General features: G+C 45.3%; 1 protein-coding gene and 1 long non-coding RNA gene across 5 annotated transcripts in view; one reads left to right on the forward strand and one right to left on the reverse strand.

Moving 5' to 3' along the window:
• Positions 1-27,932, reverse strand: part of ARHGAP10 (Rho GTPase activating protein 10) — a 410,479-nt gene that overhangs the window by 350,328 nt on the left and 32,219 nt on the right. The window contains exons 3-5 of one of the 4 annotated variants that reach the window (XM_070474785.1): positions 27,658-27,754; positions 25,450-26,846; positions 18,066-18,185 (exon numbers count right to left, since the gene is read on the reverse strand). In XM_070474785.1, the coding sequence (XP_070330886.1) occupies positions 18,066-18,096 (31 nt within the window). In that variant the 5' untranslated portion in view covers positions 18,097-18,185; positions 25,450-26,846; positions 27,658-27,754. Of the gene's footprint in view, positions 1-10,452; positions 10,847-18,065; positions 18,186-25,449; positions 26,847-27,657; positions 27,755-27,932 lie in introns of those variants that run through there. The other 3 variants (XM_070474782.1, XM_070474784.1, XM_020873212.2) reach the window with 3 other exon arrangements.
• On the forward strand, positions 10,870-14,341 carry LOC139037731 (uncharacterized). Its single transcript, XR_011490584.1, has 2 exons — positions 10,870-13,642; positions 13,967-14,341. It is a non-coding gene; the product is annotated as an uncharacterized lncRNA (long non-coding RNA).

A 27,932-nucleotide genomic window follows, 5' to 3' on the forward strand; every position in this document is an offset into this window, starting at 1 on the left:
AGAGAAGGATGTCAAAGCTTTCTAATTAGAAAAGCATCCCCCTGGCAAGTCTATAAATTATGTCCCTACATTTCCTACATTAGGGTAATTAAATAAACAGGCTGTTTGCACAGAGGCCTATCAAAATACCAACCAATCCCTGCCTTAAAAATCATGTTCATCTGACCTAACCAGACTGACAGTTTCCAGAGTGCTTAAAGAGCATTGTGTTTATGAAGATGATCTTTTTTTTTTTAACATGCTAATACTGGAAATCTAATTTCAAGGAGGCAAAAAGGCCCTTGAAGATTTTGTGTGACTCAGGCCAGTTATTTTTTCCAATCCTGAAATTTAAACTAATTTGTTCTGATTGCCCATGCCAAGCTGGTAACATTAAATATCAAAGAGAAATTTTATTAAATATCTTTAAAATTCACAAATTCGTTATCTACTGGTTATCAGAGTTAGTGTCTGGACTTTTTTTTAATTCATTTGGCTACACTGGGTCTTAGTCACAGCATGTGGGATCTTAGTGCCCTGACCAGATATTGAACCCAGGCCCTCTGCATTAGGAGCACAGAGTCCCACCACTGGACCACCCAGAGCTGGTGTTCTAAAGTTTATAAAAATAACAACAGGGCTTTCATACTGAATAAATTATCCAAATATATTGTCTTACAATCTCAAAACTGCGTGTAAATAACGTACATCATAAAACACCTTAAGTTATTTATAGAGTATCCATAACATCAATTAACCAAGTCTTTTTAAATGCCACTTTTGGGAAAAAGGTCAAACTCAACGAAATGGAGCTACATTTATCCACGTGGATAAATCTCACAGATAGGATGTCAAGGGGAAAAAAGTTGCAGAAGAACCCATATGGGCTTCCCGGGTGGTGCCGTGGTAAAGAATTCACCTGGCAATGTAGGAGATGAAAAAGACACAGGGTTCAATTCCTGGGTCAGGAAGATCCCTGGAGAAGGAAACAGCAACTCACTTCAGTATTCTTGCTGGGAGAACCCCACAGACAGAGGAGCCTGGCGGGCTACAGTCCATAGGGTTGCAAAGAGTCGGACATGACTGAGCACACATGAACACATGCAGTATGAATCCATTATATGGTGTCTAAATCACGCAAAACATACTATCTTTTATTTGGGGATGTGTGCAAATATATTAACACATTATTGACTGGAAACGTATTAATACATCTTTTGTTACCAGAACACTATTGATCGGAAACATAACAATATCACTTATATAACAAATTGATGGCTACAGGCATTAGTTTCCGCAAAAATCCTCCAGTCAATAATGAGCTAAAATACCCGGGAATAACGTATGCCAGATTTGAGATAGTTGCACCTCTTCAGGGAAAGCGTGCCATTGGGAAGAGGCAGACGGGAAGCTTTTATTTCAAAGCTGAAAGGCAAATACAGAGAGGTTTAGTATGAGATTCTCTGTATCATATTACAGTTCTAAACTGACTCAACATTTTTGCAAAGGAAAAAGCCTAATACTAATATATGAGAACAAAGGACTTCCCTGACAGTCCAGTGATTAGGACTCCACACTTCCACTGCTGAGGGTTCAATCCCTGGTCAGGGAACTAAGATCCTGCAAGCCCAGTGGTGTGGCCAAACAATATAGATACGCACACATAAATACATATATGTGTGCTGTGCTTAGTCGCTCAGTCGTGTCCACCTCTTTTCTACGCCATGGACTGCAGCCACCAGGCTCCTCTGCGCATGGGGATTCTCCAGGCAAGAATACTAGAGTGGGTTGCCATGCCCTCCTCCAGGGGATCTTCCCAACCCAGGGATCAAACCCAGGTCTCCCACATTGCAGGCGGATTCTCTACCAACTGAGCTACCAGGGAAGCCCATATACTTGTATATACACACATAAACCTATGTGTATACATATATACATATAACAGTTTTATTATAACAAAGTTAAAATTTACTCTTCTAAAAGCTGGAGTGAGAAATGGAGAGGAAAGAGATACTAAGAGAAGGGAAGAGATGGAGATTAAGAGGTAGGGAGAGAGAATGAAGGAAGGAAATGATATTTTTTTGAGTGGACATCTGCAACTAGCAATTGATCCTAAATCAACCCAATCTCTGAATATCTACACTTATCACACAAATTAAACAATCAGTTTTACTTACAGTAGCCATCCCAGGTGGCCTTAAATTTCAAATCATGGTCCTTGGGCTGAAATAATAAGCATAGTCTCCTAACTGGATTGTGAAATATATACACCTGCCAGATAAGCAGGTCTTACTGTAGTAACTTCTCCTAACAGAAGACCGCAGTTACACCGCTTTAGAGAGACAGTTTACTACTGTGGTTAAGGAGTCTGAAAAATGTGGATTCACATTCCAGCCCCACCACTGACAAATGGTGTGACTGGAACAAGCTGTTAACCTCACTAAATTCAGTTTCCAAATCTGTAATGGGGTAAATAACAACATACCTCACTGAGGAAGTTTCCACAATAAATAAAGAGAATTTATCACAAAGTAAACCAAACTGTAAATGCTTAATAAAGGTTAGCTACTATGGTTAAAATCATTTAAATGACATTCATTTTAAATAACAGGCTTTGATTGAAGTTGTAAACTGCCTATTAGTCTCTGATATGTAATTCCATTAAAGTAACCTAGTAACCAAACTGCTGAGGCTGGCACGCCTGGAATCTGTGCTCCACAATAAAAGAAGTCACGTGTCGCAAGAGAGAAACTGTGCAGAAATGAAGACCCAGCGCAGTCAAAAATAAATAATCTGAAAGAAAAAAAAAAAAAAACGGACCAAGCAAAAATCATCCAAGACAGTCAATCAGAATCATAATCTACAAATATCTAAACACTCTCCTACAATTCAGAAGAAAGCCATCTTGACAAGTTTTCTCTAAACAAGTTGTAGAAAAATCAAAGGTAATACTGAATCCCAGAAAGCAGTGCGTTCATAGCTACATTTCTAACATTAAACTTTTAAAAAGTGACAACAGACACCATATGATATTAACTATGGTCAGACGGAAAGCGACAGTGTTAGTCAGTCAATCATGTCTGACTCTTTGTGACCCTACGGACTGTGTAGCCCACCAGGCTCCTCTGTCCATGGAATTCTCCAGACAAGAATACTGGAGCCATTCCCTTCTCCAGGGGATCTTCCCGACCCAGGGACTGAACCCGGGTCTCCTGCATTGCAGGCAGAATCTTTGTCCTCTGAGATACCAGGGAAGCCCCACGGTCAGAGGTAAACACTTGGACCTATTCACGACCACACACAGTCAGCAATCACGTCAGCACAACTTACAGTACCTAGAGGACCACACAGTACTTGTATCTCCTTCATAATTCTTGCCTCTCAACCTCTCCCCCAAAAAACAAACAAAATCAAAAGGTGATAAATAGCTATTGGAGTCAGAATTCAAAACAGCTTCTTTGGAAATCTGTCCAGGGGACTTGGAGTATCGTTTGGCAGAAAATAGGTTACGTAACAACTCCTCTAGACTGTCTCTGGCCGCCCTGTATAATCCTAGTGGATTTCCCACAGCAAACACAAACACTGTCCACTAAACTGCTAGGGTCTCCTGCACATTAGACACTAAGATGAATATCCTCTGAAGACATCATTGTGATTTTCAAGAATCTACAGGCTCCGACCTCTGACGATGGCATCCTATCTTCTCAAGCAGAGCTCTTCTTGCCCCCTTGGGCTCTGTCTTATCAACCCCCTGGATGGCAGGCCTGGGGCTGCCTGCCTGAGCCTTAGTTGCAGACAACTGGGCGAGATTGCCAACATTCTTAGTGATACGTTCCACATCACCCTCAGGCCTCTGGGAAACAGAAACACATTCTGGGACATACTCTCCCAAGACACTACTTAGCTTTGATTCATCCACTCACAACCTGCCAGATTTCTTAGCATCCTGAGCGCCATTCAAACTTCGGAAGCCTTACCAGCCTTTGACCACGTAGTCTTTCTCCTTGGTCACTGCTCACAATGATTTGGACGAATACGTTCTCAGGGATAATGGGCACTAAAGATTGGACGCTCATCTCTGGGCCAGAGCAGCCATTCTGGGGGGCAAGAAAACAGCCTGCATACTAAAACCTGCAAAGTAGACAATACATCAAAACTGTTCACGGTTGAGAGCTTGTGTGAAACACTCTCCATGTTCACTTTCTGACCATGACCTGCGGCATGTGGGATCTTAGTGCGCTGACCAGGGGTTGAACCCGTGCCCCCTGCAGTGTAAGCAGAGAGTCTTAACCACCAGACTGCCAGGGAAGTCTCAGCATCTCCATTTTATGGATGACAACACAGACACAGAAAAGCTAACCAATAGGACTACAGGGTGAATGAGTGGCAGCGCCTTAGCCATGCTCTGAATCTCCTATACTCTCTCATCAGCCATGGTAAAAATTAACACACAAGAACGTCCTCCTACGCCTTCTCCCTCTTCCGGAAGTCCCCCCCAAAAGACAGAGTGAAGAGGAGGTGGTCAATGGAAGCTCAGTGGAAGGCAGCAAATGGGAGGGCAGGGGAAAAGCAGTTCGGCAGGAAGACCCAGAGCAGCAGATGACTCACTGACCAGGCAGAGGTTCCACACAAACAGGGCTGGTGGAGGGCGCTAAGTATTAATAGGAACTACTCTATAAATAGCTCAGTAGGTAAAGAATCTGCCTGCAATGCAGGAGACCTGGGTTCGATTCCTGGATCGGGAAGATCCCTTGGAGAATGAAATGGCAACCCACTCCAGTATCCTTGCCTGGAAAATCCCATGGACAGAAGAGCCTGGTGGGCTGCAGTCCACGGGGCCGCAAGAGTCAGACACGACTTAGCGACTAAACCACCAGACTACCACTCTAAATGGAGACAAGAACCACCTCTGCAGCGAGCAAAGCACTGAAAGCCTTTAAAGCCTGTTTGGGTCCACATTCCAGATCAAGACCGATTGGAATTCTTTTCATGGCAAGTCTACCCTAGCACTAGAGACCAGTCCACTAGTAAAACCCCAAGTGAGAGTTTAAGACTTACCCCCAAGTGATGCCCTGAACTGTAGGGGATCCACAGTAGTTCCTTTGGGGCAAAGAACACAGGTGAGTATCCTATGTTCAGAGTAAAATTATATTTAATTTATTAACTTTTTAAATAGCATTTTACTTCCAGGCCTCTCTAAATTCCACTTAATCAGAGCATCAGCCCAAAATTTACAGTTATCCCACTTCATCAAAATCAGGATGTTGGAAATTCCCTGGTGGTCCAGCAGTTAGGAGTCCACGCTTTCAATGCTTAGTTAGGATCCAGGTTCAATCCCTGGTTGGGGAACTAAAATCCTGCAAGATATGTACTCTGCTGTGCTTAGTCACTCAGTCGTATCCGATTCTTTGCGACCCCATGGACTGTAGCCCGCCAGGCTCCTCGGTCCATGGGGAGTCTCCAGGCAAGAACACTGGACTGGGTTGCCATACCCTCCTCCAGAGGATCTTCCCGACCCAGGAATCAAACTGGGATCTCCTGCACTGCAGGCAGATTCTTTACCAGCTGAGCTACCACGGAAGCCCACAAGCCATGAGGAGCGGCCAAAGAAAACCAAAAAACAAAAAAGAGTGTTAAGTCGCAGAAAACCCAACTGAAGCTGGCTTGTCATTTTGTTGGGCTTCCCTTGTAGCTTAGTCGGTAAAGACTCCGCCTGCAGTGCAAGAGACCCAGGTTTGATCCCTGGGTCGGGAAGATCCCGGGAGAAGGAAATGGCAACCCCCTCCAGTATTCTTGCCTGGAGAATCTCAGGGACAGAGACGCCTGGTGGGCTACAGTCCACGGGGTCGCAAGAGTCGGACACGACTTAGCGACTAAAGAGACAGGGAGCCAGAGGCAGGCGTCAGGCACAGAACCATGTGTGGCTCTCATCGCAGCATCAGAACTGCAGACTCAGTGACCACTCTGTTCCAGCGGTCCTTATCCTGGTTCTACTCGCCCTCCCGAGACGGCGGGGACAGCTCCAGGCAACACAGACAGACATCACAGAGGGCGAGAACCCTTCATATGCGTCTCCTCTCCCAAAAAAGAAAACCTTTTCCAGTGTCTGCAGCAGACTTCCTATCAGGTCTCCCTGGTCACAAGTGAGATACCAATCACACATTCATCTAATTACCAGCCCAGAAAACAGGTGTACCATGCTGAGGTGCTAAGAGTTCAGCATTTCTCAACCCTGACTGCTCCCTAGGTGATCCTAATGGTCAACCAGGATTAGGATTGAGAACCACTGAGTCAGGCTAAACAGAATTATCCCTAATCACCTTTCTATAAGTCATCTGGGAAACAGCGTAGACATCTGAACAAAATTTGGATTGTCAGAGAAAAAAAACGTTAGCTGGGCAAACAATAGCGCCTACACAACCGCTTCACCCTTGTGTTTTCAAAACACTTTCGCACATGTGGTTCAAGCTCAAGCTCAAGGCTATAGGCAACAGCCCAGTTTTACAAATGAGACTAAGGCTCAAGTTTACTAAATGAAATTCTTTTAAGTCCTCCAAATCTCCCTATGCTTCCATGCAATAGCAAGCTGAGAAACTTTCCCAAAAGGAATTACCACGTGAACCGTGTCTCTGGAACAAGAAACACGAAGACAGCAAAGGAGAATTTTTATGTTCCTAAGAAAACCAAAGTAAAAATCATTAAAATATCAAGGCCCAAAAGAAGTACCAAAACCAAGAGTTGAAAGACTCGAGTTCTAGTTCTGGCCACCATTAACGCGATTCCCCAGGTCTGTGATGAGAGAAGGCTAATGAGGGCCCCTCCACATTACTTACACACGCACACACCCCGCCCAGACAATCTGATTTTCCTAAGAGCCTTCTACTCAGCTATATAAGTGCTTAAGAACTGTAAGGACTATCTGTTGAAAACATACATGGCTTCCTCTACCACAGAACATATTCTCTCAAGAATGCCTAATTATAAACTTTATGGCAAAAGCATACAAGGCTTATTACCATTTCTGGTAAATACACATCGCTAGGAAACATAAGCATCTGAAACTACACAGACATCACAGGAAAGGCTTACAAAAGTTTAAACGGTATTGAAAGAAGACACTGATTATTCTAGAAAGGAGTGAAAGGAAAAGGGCTAAAAAAGCCACCTAAACAAAGAGTCCATTGAACTCAATGAAAGATCTCCAAATCCATCACATAAATCAACGATCCCAGGCTCTCTTCTGCTCCTCCCCACCCCCACTGCTATCTCCAAAATTACCGCCCATACGTAGACAGATACCAAACCGTCCCTCTAAAGCAGCTCTTTCCCATTATGTCAGGCTTCTGCTGCAAAACCCCCAGTGACCCGCCACAGGATAAAGCCCACATTCCAAGCCCACTTTTATGGCTTCAATCATCTGAAACTGACCTTTCCACCAATCTCACGAATGAAACTCGAATGAAATCGAATGAAATTGCCATTCCAGCCAAACTGATCTCCTCATCCTACTCAGACACAGGGGTCTGGCTTCTTCCCAGCTGTTTCCAATCTGACCAGGTTCTACTCCTTTCCCAAAACACCAAAGAGTTCCCAAACTTCCACTCCAACTTGCAACATGCTCTTGTTTCTGTCCAAGTGAGAAAACCTGTCACCTAAACCTTCTGAATCTTTTAAGCTGTGTGTCTGTGCAGCATTTGTTTCTTCAAAAACTAAGCACTATGCATACAGGTGTTCAGATGTGCTTCCTAGACTGAACTGAATTTAACCACAGGACAGTAACCTCAAGGACAAGGGCCATCATGTTTCCTCTTTGTGTCTCAAGCCCAATATTAAACTGCAGATGCGAAGTATTTGTTGATTGGCTACATAACTGAACTCAGGAGTAAAATTTCAGGCCCTACAGAACTCATCTCCAACTTCTTTAATAATCTGTGGATTATTCAAAGCCTCAATACATTCTTCACAGAAGTAACAATTTGGTCGTCAGTTATTGTATTTGGAAATGTATTGGTAATAGGGATGTTTTCATAATTTTCAGAGATGACGCATTCACAAACGACCAAGACATTTAAAAAAAAAAAAAAGCAAAAACAAAGTTTACATAAACCTAAGAAGTATTCAGTGAATGCAGGAGGCAACACACAGGGCAATTAAAAGCAGAAACCCCTTAAATGCACAAATCTGAAAATGCACAAAATGCCATTTTTGCAAAACAAAGCTTAAAATGTCAGAAAACACAATCAGTCTGAGCTGTTCCCCTTTCCGTAGCTCCTCCCTGTCTCAGGTCTCTCCTCGACCTCTTGACTCTCAGATGTTCTAGAAAAGCTCAACTGATTAAGCCAATGATTGACCTCGACCATAATTTCTAATTACCTAATCAAGTCACTGCTGAACACTGCAGAATCTTACTGATGCCTCTAAGAAGTAGAGCAAGAGAAACAGAACACAAAAGTGACCTGCCTAATTTTCCTGCAGCCAGGCCCTAACAGTGAAGCGAATTACACTCAGGTGTCCTAACTTACATCCTGCGATCTTAGTCTTGATATGAACTCCGGGTGAACTTTATGGAGCAAGCTGGGCAAAGGCGAGGTCCTTCCTAGCTTGCCAAAGGCATGCGAGCTAAAGCTGTGTTTCTGTCCTTCTCTGGAAAAGGGTTTAATTACACAGAAGGAGAAAAAAAAAAGAAATTTTCGTTGATCTCTAGAGCAGGAGCATAAGTTATGTTTCTTACAATAAAGGACAAGAATCAAAAGGAGTAGGGAGTCAATTCGCAAATGCCAGAAAGTCTACATTCTGGAGAGGAGGGTTGACAGCTGGGCCCCCAGATGCACTGGCTGCTTCTGGAACACAGGCGTGTGTCCTGTTGGCAGAAGAGCGACTATGCAGTCACATAAATAGCTTTCTACCAGTGGCCAAACTGGCTTTGCCATCTGCCTCTCTCCACGCCAAAGCCTCCCTCCTCATACCCCTCCAGCCAGAGGGAGCTGCAAGAGCCAGTGAGAAAGGACACTCCCTCAGCCAGCGACACTAGTTAAGACCAAGCTACAAAAGTAGAGTCCTTTTCCTCATGTCCACTGCACACTCGCGTGTGCGCACACACACACACACACACACACACATCCATGTCCTTTTCGCCTCCTCCTCTCTCCGTTTACACTTACATATTTACAGTCCCTCCCCACCTCCATCCCAACACATACACACTCAATGCAAAGACACTGGAGAGCCACCAACCCAATAGCCCACCAGCCACATGTCCCAAAGTGATTCCCAAACATCATTTTGCAACACCACAGAGGTCACAGAACCTAAACGAACCCTGGTCATCACCCAGAGAAGTTGAGTGACTTGCTTCCAAAATTAGAGATGGCTCACTCACTGAATTCTTCCCATGAAATCATATTTCTTTCAACTCATTCATTCATTGAATTTGCACTGTTCTAGGCTCTGGGCTGGGTACCTGAGACAATTCAGTCAGTACGTTTCCATCTTCCTTAATGCAAAATGGGGAATGGTGGGGGGGTGGAGGGGGCGCGGGGACATGGGGTATTTTCCCCAGTCTGCTGCATGCGTATGTCTTTTTAGGAGGGAGAAGCGAACACTCAGCTGGCATCCTCAGGATGGGGTATAGGTCACATGTGTGCTCAGGCTGCCGGGCCTCTCACTCAAGCTAACTTTTTCCTGTTTCCAGCTGCATCACCAACTCAGTGTCTCAGCATGCATTTCAGGCCACCTCCCTCCTAGAAAGAGCGGATACATCTCTTATTTTCCTGTGGCCACTTCTGAATTGCTCAAAAGATGGAGACGAACAGGGTCGGAAGGCACCAAGCTTGGCCGGGGTGGAATTCCCTATTTGCAGGCAGGGCTTGCTGGGGCTAGAGGGCAGGCTGTCTGCTCAGCCTCACAAGCCCCAATCTTTGAACCCTCCTCGGCGCAGGAGGGAAGGAATTTGCACAACGCCAGGTGGACTTTCGGGTTTAGCATAGCAAGGCGCCTGGGACGAGACTGTCGCAGGGGATCCTAAAAAGACACAGAAAGGGTACGGCTTAAGGGACTTGTGACCAACTCAGCAGGTTTGCAAAGAATCCTCAGGCAAGTTCTTCTGAAGGATCACGAGACAAGACCCGTGAAATCGAGGTCTGTTTCAGAAGAGACAGAGCAGCTCTAGGGGGCCAGAGAAGCTGCCCGCCGGCGGGTCCGGCGGAGAACGCAGGCACGAGGGCGCCCGGCCGGAGCGGCGGGTCTGGCGGGCGGCAAGCTTACGCGCATGGCTCCCGGCTCGGGCCGCCGCGCAGGAGCAGGGGCGGGAAAGGGACTCGCCCCCGGCTGCCCGGGGAGCCGAGGAGGAACGACCCGGGGGCCTCGAGGTGCCGGATGAATCCCCTGATCCTCCGGCTGCCGGCCCCAGGCACGGGCCGGTCGGTGTCCCTCCGGCAGAGGCTCCTGCTGGCCGCGCCCCGGGGCCCCGCTTACTTTTGGTCGCGGCGATGAGGTTCTTGCCGTCCTTGATGAGCTCTTTGATGAACTTGTTGGTCCTCTCCAGCTCCGCTTCGTGGGCACGGATCCTCTCCCGGAACCACGGGCTGTCGAGGTAGCAGTCGCTGAACTCCAGGGGCTGCAGCCCCATGACGGCGGCGGTCCGCGCGCACAGCACGAGCCGGGCACCGGGGCGAGGTGAGGGGCCGCGAGCGTAGCAAGCGCCGGAGAAGCTAGGAGCCCCGGGCGTGCGGCGAGAGCAGCGCGGACATGCCCCGCGGAGGGGAGCCGGGCCGCACGCAGCAGCACGGCGGCGGCGAGCGAGAGCGCAGCGCCGGGATCCCGGCAGCCCCCGCCGAAGCTCGGGCGCCGCGGCCCCGCCCCGCGCCGCACGCCCTCCCGGAGGCGCGGGCCCGCCCCGCCCCGCGCGCGCCCCTTTCTTGTTCCTCCGCCTTCCTCCTTCCTCCTCTCCCTGCCTTCCCCGAACGTCTCTTCCTTCTTTTCCTTCTCTTCCCCACGCGCAGTGGCCCCTCCTCTTCCTTCCGAGGCTTCCTTGGTGTATAATTTCGCCCTGCGGCTCACCTCCAGCCCCAGGCGCGAGCGCCTCCCCTTTTCTTGGCTCCCCTCTTCGGAGTGACTCACTGTCGGCTGCCCGATGCGGGGGAACTTGACCGGGACCAGGAAGGGGCGCCTTCAGAGCATCTGTAATACTCCGCAGCCGGGCGGCTTGACTCTGAGGTCTGACTTGCTGGGGTAGAAGGTTTGACTCCTAGGTTTCATCCTCCCGGGGCGGACCCTAAAGTGTGAATGGACGCACACGCAGGGCTCTTTTTTTCCCCCCATTCTCGGCCCTCGTCTAAAGTAAAATGCCTGTAAATCTCCACTTTAGATTGAAAGCTTTTTAAGGGCAAGGAGCATTTTCTTGCGGGGCGGGCAGCTGCTCTTAATCTCTGTGTAATCACACCGAACGACTTGGTGTAGGGGAGAGGGTGTCAGATCACGGCAGAGTCGTTTCTGCTGTAATCAGCAGATTAAATATGCCAGGGTAGGTTGAGTCGATATTTATTATGCCAAAAATAAGCACCTGAGAACAATTGCCAGGTTCTCAGTGGTTTTCGCCAGGTGGGCGTGACGATCAAATAAGAATTTGTCAGTGCACCCTGAAAGGGTGTACTTTTCAATGTGTCCTCAAAATGTTAATAAGACATTCTGAATGATTGAAATCCTTACCTCAAAGAAACCGATTGTTTATTAGAGTAACAATAATAACAGCTAACAGTTTATTAGGGGCTTCCTTGGTGGCTCAGAGGGTAAGGCGTCTGCCTATAATGCGGGAGACCCGGGTTCGATCCCTGGGTCAGGAAGATCCCCTGGAGAAAGGAATGGCAATCCACTCCAGTACTCTTGCCTGGAAAATCCCATGGGCTGAGAAGCCTGGTTGGCTACAGTCCATGGGGTCGCAAAGAGTAGGACACGACTGAGCGACTTCACTTTCCCTGGTAGCTCAGTTGGTACAGAATCCGCCTGCAATGCAGGAAACCCAGGTTCGATCCCTGGGTGGGGGAGAGCCCCTGAAGAAGGAAATGGCAACCCCCTCCAGTATTCTTGCCTGGAAAATCCCATAGACAGAGGAGCCGGCAGGTCGCCAAGAGTCGGACACAACGACTAAACAACAGCAACAGCAGTTTATTAAACAATTATTATCTGCCAGGCACACACCAGGAACTCTGTATACATTTTTACAAGCTCAGGAACAACATATGTTTACATATATAGGTTCACTTGTGATGTTAATATCACCAAGGGACTTCAAAGTGGTTCTTTAAAAGGTACAGATTGCTGGCTGGGTAATTGAGACTCTGAGCAGTTTGCTGTAGGAGTGTTACTCTCAGGAACTAGTTTAAAAAGCCACCTACTCAATAAGCTGTTTTTGTTACAAAACAGCCTGCAAGTGGCTAGCCCACAGATTAAACAGATAAACATTATTACTTTAATGTCCATCCTCCAGAGAGTTCAAAATGTTTTACAAATAACTTTTACCCCTTGAAAAGCCTGGTGCTGGCTACAATCAGCAGGGGAGCTGGAATCTACAGAAAAGAAAAGAGGCAAATAAAACAGGGAAAGACAATAGGAGGGATGTAAACAGTTGGCTGTTAACCAAACAGCCAAACAGTGACAAGCACCCGATCCTCTGGACAAAATCCTAAACCTTTCCTCATAAAAAGGGGCTGCTGACACCTCCCAGTGAACATTTGAGTCAGCAACTCCACTCCCTCGGCATATAACCAAGAGAAATGAAAACATATGTCCACGCAAATGCTTGTTCTTGGTAACAGTGTTCATAATAGGCAAAAAGTGGGCTCAGCCCAAATGTCCACCAGCTGACGAGTGGATAAACAAAATCTGTATCTATACAATGGAATGGGCTTCCCTGGTGGCTCAGATGGTAAAGAATCTGCCTGCAAGGCAGGAGACCTGGGTTCCATCCCTGAGTGGGGAAGACCCCCTGGAGAAGGGAATAGCTACCCCCTCCAGTATACTCGCCTGGAAAATTCCATGGACAGAGGAGCCTGGTGGGCTGCAGTCCATAGCATTGCAAAGAGTTGGACCAAATGATTAACATTTTCACATACACTTTGACGTATAATGAAATGGGCTTTCCAGGTGGTGCTAGTGGAAAAGAACTCTCTTCCCAACGCAGGAGGCCAAGAGACACAGTTTCGATCCCTAGGTTGGGAAGATCCACTCCAGTATTGTTGATGGAGAAGCCCATCAACACAGGAGCCTCGTGGGCTATGGCCCATGGGGTTGTAAAGAGTCAGACTCGACTGAAGTGACTTAGCACGCATGCACATACAATGGAATAATTCATCTACGATAAAAAGGAGTGAAGTACTGAGGCATGCTACAACAGGATGAGCCTTGAAAACACTATGCTAAGTGAAAGAAGCCAGCCACAGAACACCACATGTAATATTATTCAGTATGAAGTGTCCGGATATAAATCGGGAGTCAAGGTCTTATTGAAGGAGTCATTAAACAGTGAAGAGAACCGTCAGGAGGGGTTGGCCATAAAATAGTGGATAGGAACAGAGGAATCCACGCAGGAAAGCAGCCTGTGCAAGCCCCTGGGATGGGAGCCTGGTACATTCTGGAGACTGGAAGAGAAGATCAGGCATCAAGCCCAGTAAGTCAGAGAAACTAGCTCAAGACAATGCTGGGTGCTGGGGGGTCAGCAGGGTCAGACCTGGCAAAGTCTCATAGGCCATATACAGTGATGAAATTTCCACATACTGAGGTATGGGGAAGTCATACTGGCTTTTACATGAATTAACTCAAATTTTATGCTAAAACAGCCTGCTTGTGGCCTATCAAACATACATTGTACATCTGCTTGAATTTTTAAAGAAAAGGGTGCATTAACCAGAAGTGAAGAATATCCATGTTAAAAATAAAGATTCAGGAGACTCCTCTGGCGGTCCAGAGGTTAAGACTGTTCTTCCAACTCCAGGATGCAGGGGATGATTCCTGGTCGACAAACTAAGATCCAACATGCCTGGGCGGCACAGCCAAAAAAAAAAAATCAAGATTCACCGCCTCCCTTCCTGGGACGCCAGCGCTGGTACTCCTTCAATGATAAGACTCCCTTCCCAGGCCAAGGCTGTACTGACTCACTGAGTTCGTGCTGATCTGGTTTGTTTCGTTTTTCTCGAGACCTTGAGAGAATGTATCCCTGACTTATTTGATGTTCTTTGTTCTGATAAGACATAAAACTGTGCTGAACATCATGCTTCTTTGGAGCAGTTCCCCAGAACTATCTGAGACGCTGTCTTCTGGGCTATAGTCCTCAGTTTGGCTCAAATAAATCTCTTCATTTCCTACTGTAGATCGTGTACCGATTGTTTTCATCACCGGTAGGATTCGGGATTGCACCCTACTGCTGTGGGGCGCCTATGAAGCGTTTTCAGCATGGTGGTAAAGTGACCTGGTTTGGGTCTCCTCTCCAGGTGCTGCGTGGGGAGTGGGAATCCAGAGGGAAGGCTTTTGGAGTTGTTTGGGCAAGAAATGGTAGAGCTGCCCCCAAGTGGCGGTGGAGACAGAGAGTCGTAGATCAAAATGTATTTTAGAGGGAGATTCTGAGACCTGATAGGGCTTCCTAGGTGGCGCTTGTGGTAAAGACCTGCCTGCCAGTGCAGCAGACATAGAGACTCAGGGTCAGGAAGATCCCCTGGAGGAGGGCATGGCACCCCACTCCAGTATCCTTGCCTGGAGAATCCCATGGACAGAGGAGCCTGGCGGGATACAGTCCTTGCAAAGAGTCGGACACGACTGAAGCGACTTCGCACACACCACACTGGGACTCGACAGCAGCCCGGATATAGAAATGAGGAAGAAAGTGACAGAGAAGGCCCCAAGCTCCTAGCATGATAAGTTAGGTGGACGGCTATGAACACTACTGAACATCGACTGCAAAGGAAACCAGAGATAGGAGTTCATGTGGTGGTGGTAACTGGGATGGGCAAAATCAGTTTCAACTTCAGACTCGTTAGGTGCCTGAGAGATACTCAAGTACATGTATCAGGTGAGCATTTTTATGCTTCACTCAGTGCCTGGAAGAATTAAGAATTCTTTTTTTTTTTTTTTTTTAAACTTTATTTATTTATTTTGACGGTGCTAGGTCTAAACTGTAACATGTGGGATCTTTAGTTTTGGGGTGTGGGATCTAGTTCCCTTACCAGGGATCAAACCGAGGCCCCCTACAATGGGAGCAAAGAGTCTTAGCCACTGGGCCTCCAGGGAGGTCTTCATTTATTTATTCATCTAACTTCACTGGGTCTTAGTTGCTGCATGCAGGATCTTTAGTCGCAGCATTTGAACTCAATTGCAGCATGTGGGATCTAGCCTCTGGTTAGATAGATCCAGATAGATAGATCTAGCCTCTTGTAGTGGAGTCTAACCACTGGACCACCAGGGAAGTCCTGAGTTAAGGATTTGAATCAATGAAAGTTGGTCAGGTTCCTCTGTCTAGATAAAACAGAGGTTAATTCAGATGAAACCTTCCCTTTATGTAGGTTCCTCGAAACCTTCCTTTTATGTAGGTTCCGTAAGTTCCGCTACATACAGTAGTGTCTTTCCCTGATGAGTCACAAAGCTGTACCTGTAAAGTCAAATATGGGTTCTCCTTAATCTTTGAATATGTTTCAAGCAGTGAGTCAGTTAGGTTCAGATACATTATAACAGAAAATCCAAAGTAACAGTGATTTAAATAATAAGAAATGTATGTCTCTCTGGACTGCAAGGAAACTCAACCAGTCCATCCTAAAGGAGATCAGTCCTGGGTGTTCATTGGAAGGACTGATGCTGAAGCTGAAACTCCAGTACTTTGGCCACCTCATGTAAAGAGTTGACTCATTGGAAAAGACCCTGATGCTGGGAGGGATTGGGGGCAGGAGGAGAAGGGGACGATAGAGGGTGAGATGGCTGGATGGCATCACCAACTCAATGTACATGAGTTTGAGTAAACTCCGGGAGCTGGTGATGGACAGGGAGGCCTGGCATGCTGCAATTCATGGGGTCTCAAAGAGTCGGACACGACTGAGCAACTGAACTGAACTCATCCACAAGTAAATAATCTAACCTGATTCCATAGTCCCCAGTCCTGGAGTTCCTGTTGTGAAGGAGGAAGGGAAAAGATAAAGCGCATCCCCCTCCCCCAGCTGAATCAGCCTCTTTTTTCAGTCTTCCTGCAGGTCTTAGACAACATTTTGCTTTTTGTCTCACTGGCCAGAACTTAAGTCGCATGACCACACTTCCCTACAAGGGAAAATGGGAAGTGTGGTCTTTTGTCCAGGTACACCACCACCCTAAATGAAATCTGAATTTTCAATTGATTGAAAATTGAAATCTCAGTTGATTGAGACAATCAATTTTGAGCAGGAACCTAAGAGCCTCTGGCTTAGGCTGACACTTTTCTCAGTGAGGTACATAAATTATAGCTATGGCAAAACATAAATGATAAGATGAGAAGAAACAGAATATTAACCTTTGAGTATCTTCCAAGCTGTATTACACTGGTTTCTCTCACAAGTATTAGTGAGAGAAAATGCCAAAATAACTTAAACAAGAAATTGTTGGATCATAACACTGAAAACCTGCCTGGAGAAGTCGGGTATAGGCTTCTGAAGTTGTCACCACTGCAACTTTATTTCTGTATGATTCTCTCAGCTCTTCCCCTTTCTTGGTGTTACCTTCAGTCTCTAGAAAGCTTCCTTCATGAGACCCGAATGGCCTCAAAGTTTCCAGACTTACCTATAAAATAGTATCCCTTCCAGTGCTGGAAAGATGCTGCCTATCGTAACTACTTCAATCTGGACATCGAGTTTAGGAGCCTGCCAAGCCTCACTCACTTAAACCCATAGGCCAAAGGGCTTGCTGGTGGTCAAGGAGGGAGGGGGCAGGAGGAGAAGGGGACGATAGAGGGTGAGATGGCTGGATGGCATCACCAACTCAATGTACATGAGTTTGAGTAAACTCCGGGAGCTGGTGATGGACAGGGAGGCCTGGCATGCTGCAATTCAAGGGGTTAAGAGTCCGCCTTGCCATGCAGGGAACAAGGGTTTGATCCCAGGGAGGGGAACTGGGATCCCAACATGTCCAGGCAAAAGTGGGGGGGTGGGAGTGGCATGGCGCAACTAGGCGCATGCGCCACAGCTATTGAGCCTGGGCACCACGACTGGAGAGTCTGTATACAATGAAAGTCCCCACAGGACATAACAAAGATCCCGCGTGCCACAGCTAAGCCCTGAGGAAGCCAAAAAATAAATGAATATTTAGAAAAAGCAAACCTGGAGGCCTGTCCTTCAACACTGGGGCAAATGTGGGAGTGATTCCAAGTAGCTTCAGACAACCCAGAGGCCTCCCTTTGAGGTGGGGGTGGGTTAATTCACCAAGATATGAGGATAGTACACAATGAATTTTGTGAACTAGTAATCTACAAAATATAATGGAAATGGTTGCCCAATAATATGAAAATGCTTAATCTATTGACATGTACCCTGAACTGTACACTTAAAAATGGCTAAAATGGTAAATTTTGTAATGTGCATTCCCCACAAAAAAAAAAAAAAAGAAAGAAACAATAAAGCATAATGCAGGAAAAGTGAAAGATCCCCTTCCCACACGTAACCAATGTTAGCGGTTTGGAGCGTATGTTTTCTTAAAGAGAAGTTATCACAGAACAAGAGCTATCCAAATGTGCCTGATATTGTCATTTCATCTATATTTTTAAAAGAATTTTTTTCTTCACGGAACCCTGTTGAGAGTTTGTGAACTAGCAATGTGGGTAATGCAATTTGAGAAATTCTATTCTGAGAGCAGCACATTGCACAAGTTCTACTGAGAGTCAAGCCAGGATCTCTGTGTGATGGTTATCCTGTGTGTCAATTTGACTGGGCTAAGGGCTTCCCAGAGAGCTGGTAAACATTACTTCTGGGTGTGGCATTACATTTGAATCAGTGGACTGAGTGAAAAAGATGGCTGTCACCAATACAGGTGGGCATCATCCAACCCACTGGGGGACTGAACACAAAAGGCAGAGGAAGGCTAAATACCTTCTCTTCCTCCTCGAGCTGGGACCTCCATCTTCCTCTGCCCTCGGACACTGACGCTCCTTGTTCTCTGGCTTCACACTTGGACTGGGGTTCACACCAAGGCTATCCTGGATCTTCAGCCTGCAAATGGCAGATTGTGAGATTTCTTGACCTCCATAATTACCGCATGAGCCAATTCCTGTAGTAAATCACAATCGATCAGTGTGTCTCCCTCTCCCTCTCCCTTTCTCCATATGTATCTGTATCTATACCGTGCAGTGCTCATCACTTGATTTGTGTCCGACTCTTTGCAACTCTATGGACTGTAGCCCATCAGTCTCCTCTGTCCATGGGATTCTCCAGGCAAGAGTACTGGACTGGGTTGCCATGCCCTCCTCCAGGGGATCTTCCCAACCCAGAAATCAAACCCATGTCTTCTGCATCTCCTGCATTACAGGCATATTCCTTACCAGTGAACCCCTGGGGAAGCCCATCTATACCAATACATTGATGTTAATATAGTGATATCTATTGATACATAGACATTTGTTGTTTAGTCGCTAAGTCTTGTTCGACTCTGCAACCATGGACAGTAGCCCTCCAGGCTCCTCTGTCCATGGAGATCTTCCAGGCAAGAATATTGGAGTAGGCTGCCATTTTGTTCTCCAGGGCATCTTTCTGACCCAGGGATGGAACCAGTGACTCCTGCATTGACAGGCAGATTCTTTACTACTGAGCCACCAGGGAAGCCTGTATGTAGACATAGATATATCTTATCTTCTATTAGTTGATTATGCTTCTCTAGAGAACCCTGACTAATACACTCTGTATCTTCCAGGATTGCAGCTGGCAAACCCACGTGGTATAGAAAAATTGTTACTCCTGCCTCTAGTAGTAACTGTCCTTCCATTATATGCTGGGAAATATGCTAGAACCAGGAAGACAACAGTGAACACAAGAAGTACAATTCATGCCCTCATGGCGCAGCAGTCTCCAGTCAGAGAGAAAGCATGGATCAAATAACTACAAACACAAATATAAATACTTAACGAAAATCCTGGTAAGTGCTGGGGAAGAGATGCACAGGTGTTAAACAGGGGAACTTGGCCTGTTCTGAGATGGTAGTGAGGAACTGACGATTGGGCTGACAACTGCAGGATGAGGAGTTAACGGCTAGACATGAAATGGGTGTGACCTGCAAAGGGAAGAAGCGTCCCCGGGAAAGATACTTGGTCAGCAAATATTGATTTGTTTTGTTCTTGTTGTTGTTGTTTGTTTTTTGATGGAGCAAAGGTGTTTTAATCAACATGGTGTGGGCATATATACTGTCTTACAAGGTAGTTATTCTCAACAAAGATAAAGATTAAAATTCCAGACTTACAAAACATAAGACAATCCCTATCAAAGAGAGAGTTGCAAATAATCACCTTTTACCGTATGGTTCATAAGAAGGAAGAGGGTACTTATCACCATAATGAGAAATGCCTGGATTCCTCAGCCCTGGGAAAGGAGTGCCTCTCCTCTTAATTCCTGAATATTCAGGAATTATTAAGGGCCAGAGCTTCCTAACAGATCCAAAACAGCACACAGGAAGCCTCTTGTTAAATGCTTCCTGACAATTCCCCCTATTTTATTATATTTGTAAAAAGAAAAAAAAGGTCCTGACCAAATGGGTTTGGTTAATATTAACCAACCTTATAGAAAGGTGATGATAAACAACAAATACAATTATCAAGACAATCACCAAAGTTACAGTTCTAGACCCGATGCTATGGGTAATACTTTGAAACCATCCTTGTGGGTCTAACCTGGATAATTTGTTCAGCTAAAGTTTCCAAATTAGTGGAAGAGGGCAGACATTTAGAAAAAGTTTTAAAGATTTTCTTTTGCAGTAATTGTATATTCATAGAGGCATTATCATTAAAATGAAATTTGATTTGTTTCCAGTTGTAGGTACTATGATTGAAATGAACAGGAGTAACACAAAATTGACAATTAATACAAGTTACAGAATGTAAAGTCTTATTAATTTGTAAATTTCTTAATGGCTATAACAAAAGGAAGTGGGACACAGGCCTGTACGATTGATTATAGCGAAACAAATAGTTACTGTGACCACGACTGGTCCCTGTGAAATGTCTGGTCCGAGTCCCAAGTTCTCTGGTGTTGGCAGCAAGTTTTTATGTTTTATATATGTCTCATAGTTCAGGCCTAATTTGTTTATCGAGGATTCAAGGAGGAGGAGGGTGTCATTCCACTGTCAAGCCAGCCAAGAAGTCCTTTGTCATGGTAATGTTTCAATGTAGTGTTAGTAACCTTTTAAGCCACTTAAGCAGCATAACATATAATGTTTTTTGTTCTTTCCCTAACTCTTTCCCTAAAGTTTCATGAGTATAAACATGGTTCACAGACAGAGAAAGGGCAGCAATGTCCGAAAGTCTTGTTTTGGAGGCAAGACGAAAGCCTGGGTTTGTCAGCCTGACGTTTATGCGTAATTTTCCTGGGCCCAGGCAATGGAAGGACTTCATAGCCTAAAGAAATGTTAATTAGTTTTCCCTCTTCCCCAGGGTGTGGGGTTCCAGGGAGGGGGCATATGGGTGGAGTCATTGGTTGATACAATTGGTCTTTTCTCCGTCCACTTTATGACCTGTAATAAAGGGGGGTTGGGTAAGTAAGTTAGTTAACCTGGCTCGAGCCAGGGTCACGCAGGCCAAAAGAGCATAGCAATAAGAAGGTTTTCAGGACTCTAAGGCATTCCCTGTTGAGAAATCAGATTCTTAACTTTATTAGTGAGGGTTTTTATTTGTCCCCAAGTGGGGAGATCATAGGGTTGATGTCACCAAGGGCGGTGCTTCCTGAAGATCTTTAGAGCCGCCATGGCCTGTATTGGAATTTCTTCCTCCTGGGGTTCTTGTTGTTTCGTCTCCATTTTGAATGTCGGGAGCCCCCTTGGGTCGAATTTTCCGAGGAAAAAGTTTGTTGGATCCATCGGCCTCAATAGGCCCTGGGGTCACTCCGTCCGAATCCACGTGTACCAAGTCCCTGTTCTGGGCGCCACTTGTTGGTCCTTTAATGGATCAGAACCTGGTGGTTCAGAGTCAACGATGAGAGAGTGAAAGAAGTAAAGAGGCTAATATTCCCTGGGTTACACAGCCGGCTTCTGCGCTCCAGGGAATCAGCCAGAAATAGAGAGATAGAGAGAGAGAGAAAAAAAGAAGGAAAGAAAGAAAGACACAGGGACCAAAGCTCTGATGGAGCAAATGTCGCAAATATTGATTTGAACTGTGGTTTTGGAGAAGACCCTTGAGAGTCCCGTGGACTGCAAGGAGATCAAACCAATCAGTAGTCCTATAGGAAATCAGCCCAGAATATTCATTGCAAGGACTGATGCTGAAGCTGAAGCTCCAATACTTGGACAACAGGAAACTGAAAGAGGCCCTGGGGCTGATGCACCACGGGCTGAGATACAGCCCCCGCAACATGGTGTGAAGGCCCTTCCCATCGGCTCCTGCACCAGGCTCTCTTCTTCACTCGACAACATTAAGCCTGGGTTTCAGAACCCCTCCAGGGTTCCCTGATTGCTTCTAGGAAGAGCTCACTTTTCCCAACACTCCTAGACATCATAACTTGGAAGTTTGGAATCCCAAGGAAGTTCTAGAACAACTCTACCTAGCTAAGGATATTCAGTCAGCAAATATGGTTTTGAACTGTGGTGCCGGAGAACACCCTTTAGAGTCCCGTGGACTGCAAGGAGATCAAACCAGTAGGTCCTAAAGGCAATCAACCCTGAATATTCATTGCAAGGACTGATGCTGAAACCGAAGCTCCATTACTTTGGCCACGCTGATGTGAAGAGCCGACTCGCTGGAAAAAGACCCTGATGCTTTTGGAAGAAGCATCTTTCCTCATTGGAAAGACTGAGGGCAGGAGGAGAAGGGACAACAGAGAATGAGATGGTTGGATGGCATCACTGACTCAGTGGATGTGAGTTTGAGCCAGACTCTGGGAGAAGTGAAGGACAGGGAAGCCTGGGGTGCCACAGTCTACAGAGTTGCAAAGAGCCGGACACGACTGAGAAACTGAACGACCGAGAGACTGGAGTGGGTGACGCCAGTGGAGAGTCCTGCAAGGAACACTAAAGCCAGACAGTCTCCAATCTCAAGATGCTCACAATCTAATGTGCTCGAGCTGACCCACGGCTAATTACAAAAAAAACTACCCTGCTGCTTGGCCCAGGCAGCCTGGTGGTCTGCCTGAGAAATGGACGTTCCCAGTGAAGCTGGGGCGGGGGAATTGGAAATTAATGTGTCGGCAGCGAAGGGAGAGGGATTTTCCAATTCTGTCACACGTAAGTGAAAATCCTCTGAAGAAATCTGGGACAATTATCTCTTTGAGGAAGGAGTTAGAAGAAGTGGGCCGGCTCAGAGAGCTGGGTCAAGACACACGGGCAGGACCCTCTCCAGGTGGCATGCCCTGCCCTTGTGTAATCATTGTTTCCCCTGCCCCAGCTTCTGGAGAGGCCTGGTGTGGACAAAAGGGAGCTGGGTACACCATCTTGCATTTGCTGATGTAATATCAGCAGGCACTCCCACTGCCCTCGGGACCCTCAGGCAAATGCTGCCCTATTTCCTATAACATGTGGGTTAAATGACCCAAGCCAGTGGCCTTGCAGTATCTTTTATCCAGAGAGTAATGGTTATTAAAAAAAAAAAAAATGTGGAAGGAAGGAGAGGAGCTCTAAAAAGTATGTTTTTCCCCACTAGCCCAAGTGACCCTGGCATGACCCAGAGAGGTTTCCGCAGGGTGACCTTCAACCAGGCAGTTACTGTGTCACTAGAAAGCTGGTCTGCCATGAATAGGGGCATATTCTCGGAGTCCATGGGCACTTCAGTAAAATAAAAAAATGAGAACATATAAATACTCATGTCTTCTGATGCAATGATTCCAGACCTGGCAATTTGTCCCAAGGGGAAAAACGATTTATTTTGGCTGGGCCATGTGGCATGTAGGATCTTAGTTCCCTGACCAGAGATTGAAGCTGTGCCCCCTGCAGTGGAAGCAAAGAGCCAAGCTACTGGACTGCCAGGGAAGTCTCAAAATAACTTTTTTAGATATACACACTTAGGGCTATTTGTTGCATAGGAACAGAAGGAATCTGATAATAGAAAATATTAAACCAGCAGACATCAGCTCTGCAGACTCATGTGTTCTTGGGCTTTGATGCCGCTGTTGCGATCATGTTTTTGCTCTTGGTATTGGACACTGGCAGGCTGCCTTCACTCCCACTCCCCCAGAGCACTATGATTCCACCTGGGTGACCATCTTCCCACAGAACAAGGCGTCTCAGTAGAGTGCGTGTGCCTGCTTCACACCAGGAAACCCAAAGAGACCTGTGGAGGCTCCTTCTAAGAGCTTCTCCCTCCTCTCAGGCCTGCCCACTGCCAAAGGCTGGGCCCGCGGCTGCCCTCAGCCAACCACACGCTCTCTCCCAGGACTTTGACTCTTGAGCCTGGTAAAACACAGACCGGCTTTACTGTCTGTCCGGCCAAGACTGTTGAAAGAGACCTGCTGCCTGGCAGGCTACCCAGCTTCTTATTCCCAGGATGGTTCTTCAGTCTTCCTTTAGGACCCCACATACTTTGCTTAAGTTGCCAAAATCAGGGTTGGTGGGGTTTTTTTTTGCAACCCAGGAAGAACAGTGGTTACCTGCGTTGGCAGTAGAAGACAATGGACCTTCAGGGAAATTGTAGGGCACTTGGAATTGGTTATCTGCCTGAGCTAGAATAGAAAACTGTTTGTTGTTTACTTGCTAAGTTGTGCCCTACACTTTTTACAACCCCATGGACTGTAGCCTCCCAGGCTTCTCTGTCCGTGGGATATTTCCAGCAAGAATCCTGGAGTGGGTTGCCATTTCCTCCTCCAGGGGATCTTCTCAACACAGGGATAGAATGCTGGTCTCCTGCATTGCAGGCGAGCCCTTTACCGACTGAGTCTCCAGGGAAGCCTGATTATCTACTGGAGCATCTAATTCCTGGCACAAGGCTCCACTGCACTTTTTGGCACTGCTTTGATAACCATGAAGTCCTCATATTCCAAAATGCGAAGCAATGAGATGACTGGGCCTCCACTAGCCTGAACCTCTGAGAGACTATGAGAAGCAGATACACTCATTGACTTGCATAGATAGGTAACTTGAGTAAAAAATAGACTCTTGCGGGATAAGCAACAAGCTTTGGGAGTTAACTGTTACCACGGTATAGCCTGTCCTATTCTAACACAGAAGAATTCCAAGATCTTGGGAAGGGGGAAGAATGTCACTGATAGGATTGAATAATACATGCAAGAAAAGGCCAATTTTCAAAAAAATTAAAGTTTTCTTTATTTAATGGGTACAGAGATTTGTTTGGGATGATGAGAGAATTCTGGAAATAGTGATGATGGTTGAGCAACATTGTGAATTCTCTCAATGCTACTGAGTTTTACACTTAAAAATGGTTTCAGTGGTAAATTTTATGTTACATATATTTTGCCACAATTTAAAAATAACCACATTTTTTTTTTTCTATCAAAATCTTCCAGTAATGCTATGGGTTGGAAAAATAGGCATTCATATATTGTTGTTGTGAAAATAAATAGGTATTTCTTTATGAATGAAATTTTGATAATAAAAATAAGGAAGCCCTTTGATTCATTTATTCCTCTTCTAGATATTTGACCTAAAATTAAAAAAATAACTTACAAAGATTTATATAAAATTATCATGACCCCAGCACAGTTTTTAAAAGCTAAAAATGTGAAACAGTGGACCGCGGAGGATTGGTTATATAATTTAAGGTATATTCATATAATTGAGCTATATACATTATATGTATTCATATAATGTACCTAGTTAGAATTATAGTACAGAAGAATGTTTAATGAGGAATACCGGAGAGCTGCTCCAATATAATATTAAATGAAAAAAATACAAACCTTTGTTCTTGAGCAGTGAGTTCCTAAATATAAGTTTAGTTTGACAGTATTGATTTTTGTTTTTTGGTTTTTTTTTTAAATTATATTTATGTATGTGGTTGTCTAGGGTCTCAGTTGTGGCATGTGAGCTTCCACAGTCACAGCATGCGAACTCTTAGTTGTGGCATGTGGAGTCTTAGTTTCCCAACAAGGGATCGAACCTGAGTTCCCACCACTGCATGGTGATTCTTAGCCAGTGGACCATCAGGAAAGTCCCAATATTTATTCTTAATGTGTGCTGACTTTCTGTTCATGAAATTATTTTCTAAGAGCATTAACCATGGTTGCATGATTACAATTAAAAGTTCTCTAAATATCTCAGGATACAATTTATCTGGGAATAAAAACAAACTCATTAAAATAAATTTTAAGAAGATCTCCTCCTATTTCTTACCTTTCTTGCATTTCAGTTCTGTCCTGCCATAACTCATTTTCCTCTCTCCATCTGAAGGTAATTATTGACAGAAGAATGGAGAAAAAGAGAGTTTGGTTAGTTCTGCTTCTGTTATCTTTTTCACATTACATCATCTTTCCCCAGAGTCTTCGTGTTTTTGTTCTTGCAATGAACATGACCTTAAAAGGACCCTTTTTGTTTTTCTGCTATTTTTCACATCTCTAAGCTCATTCTGGATCTGCTTTTTCAGATATTCCTAGTTAAGGGTCATGCTTAAATAACATACTTCTCACTGGTATTTAGATAAATGTACACATCTATCCATTATCTCATATTTTTGGCACAGTAGAGGAATGTGTCTGCAGCCACTTCTGGTTTTTTGAAGATATTGCTCTTTCTTCCCTGTTGGAGTTATTATGTTTTAAAGTAGTTAATTTATTTGGCTGTGCCCGGTCTTAGCTGTGGCATGGGAACTCTAAGTTGTGTCATATGGGGACTGGTTCCCTGACCAGGGATGGAACCCAGGCCCCCTGCACTGGGAGTGCAGAGTCTTAGCCGTGGTCCACCAGGGAAATCCCCCTACTGGGATTATTTAAGACAATCATCTTCAGCTTGACTTACAGGAACCCCAAAAGTATGCAAAAATTTCCCAAGAAGTACTGTTGGCAGGGAAAATTTTATTTCCAGATCCCCAATTTCCATTTGGCCTTGTGCCTAAAATTGATCTGTTTGAAAAGCTATCTTACAAGTTCTCCTGCCCACCTCCCCATTTACAATAACCCTTTTCCCAAAGAAGAGGAGAAGGTAGAAAATCATACTGCAAGTTCATTCAACTGCATCCTTGTTCTGAGATGTAAGATTCTCCAGGGTAGCTGGGGACAGTTTCAAATATTTTTTCTGGGGGCCTTCTTTAATGATTAACCCACCATAGTGCTTTTGTCTTTCCCTGTCTTTTGCACATTTCTGTTAAAAGTAACAGTGGCCTTAGAAACTATCCCATTGAGATATTCTGAATATGTTGAGGTGAGGTGGCAGGAATGATGACAATTTTCCTTTATCAACTTGCCTCTCCCATCTTCAAATATAATTAGGGAATGCATGGTCCTTGAGGGAGAAACACATGAAAGCAAAGAAAATATCCTTAAGAAATACTGAACACTGGGACTTCCTGGAGGTCCAGTGGTTGGGAGTCTACTCCACTGCAGGAGGCATGGGTTTGATGCCTGGTGGGAGAACTAAGATCCTGTCTGCTACAAGGTGCGGCCAAAAATTAATAATAAAACAAAAACAGAGAAAGAAATATTGGACACTAAAAATGACTCTCCTTTTTGAACAGAAGCTTTTTTCTTTTTCCTTTTGGTCTCTCCTCAATATTCCACTCTAGAATGTGTTGTCAGCTAGAAAGAATGGAAAGAAAAGCACCTTTGAACAGATTAGTCATGCTGATTCTTTAAAGTATAACTGGAATGTATAATTGCTAAGATTTTTGAGACATGATGAATAAAGCCTGTGCAGAAAAAGTTCACATGATTTATTTCAAAATGTTTACATTATTTTAAAAAGGTAGTTAAAACATTTCATCTGTTCATAATAGGGAATAGTTATTGATTTACTGACTCAATCTTTCTGGACCTCAAGATTCCTCTTCTGTAAAATGGGGATAATAATCGTACCCCTTCGCGGAGGTTTTTTTCGGAGATTAAATGAGTCACCCTGTAATCTCTGCAAAACATGTAGGAAAGTGCCTGGTGCAGAAGGGCTGCCATGCTGCCCCAATCCCCTTCCACAGTCTGCATTTCCTCGTCTCTTAGTCTGAACTCATTCCCTTGATCATCTCACCCACTCTCCTGGCTTTTCATATCATCTATGTGCCAATGATTCCCAGTATATGTTTTCAGCACCTGCTCACCCTAGAACTCCTGATTCATACTCAACAGCCTACTGGAGCTCTCCACCAGGCTATGTACTTAGACATCTCAAACTCACTCTCTCCAAACGGATTCCTGCTCTTGCCTCTCCCCAAGCCTTTCCCCTGTCACTTGATGTCTACACCATCCTTCCAAGTGTTCAGGCCGCCAGAACATGGGGTTAATCTGCACTGCTTTCTTTCTCTCATCCTCCACATACTGTCTGTGTTCCTGCAGAGAGATCCAGAATCTGACCACCACTCACTCCCCCAGTGATGCCCCCTCTGCAAGCCACTCTCACCTCTCTCCAGGGTCACTGCCACAGACTCCACCTGGGTTCTGCCTCTGCTTTGGCTTGCTGATAGTCTGTCTTCAACAGGTCAGCCAGATTGCTCCTTCTAAAAAGAAAACCAGGAATTCCCTGGTGGTCCAGTGGTTAGGTCTCAGCGCTTTCACTGCCAGGGCTGGGGTTCAATCCGGGGTTGGGGAATTAAGATTCTGCAAGCCACATAAAGTGGCCAAAAGGAAAATAAAAAAATCAGGTTGTATCTTTCCCCTGCTTAAAATTCTCCAGTA

This window comes from Odocoileus virginianus, chromosome 12, assembly GCF_023699985.2.
Source record: "Odocoileus virginianus isolate 20LAN1187 ecotype Illinois chromosome 12, Ovbor_1.2, whole genome shotgun sequence".
Classification (NCBI taxonomy): domain Eukaryota; kingdom Metazoa; phylum Chordata; class Mammalia; order Artiodactyla; family Cervidae; genus Odocoileus; species Odocoileus virginianus.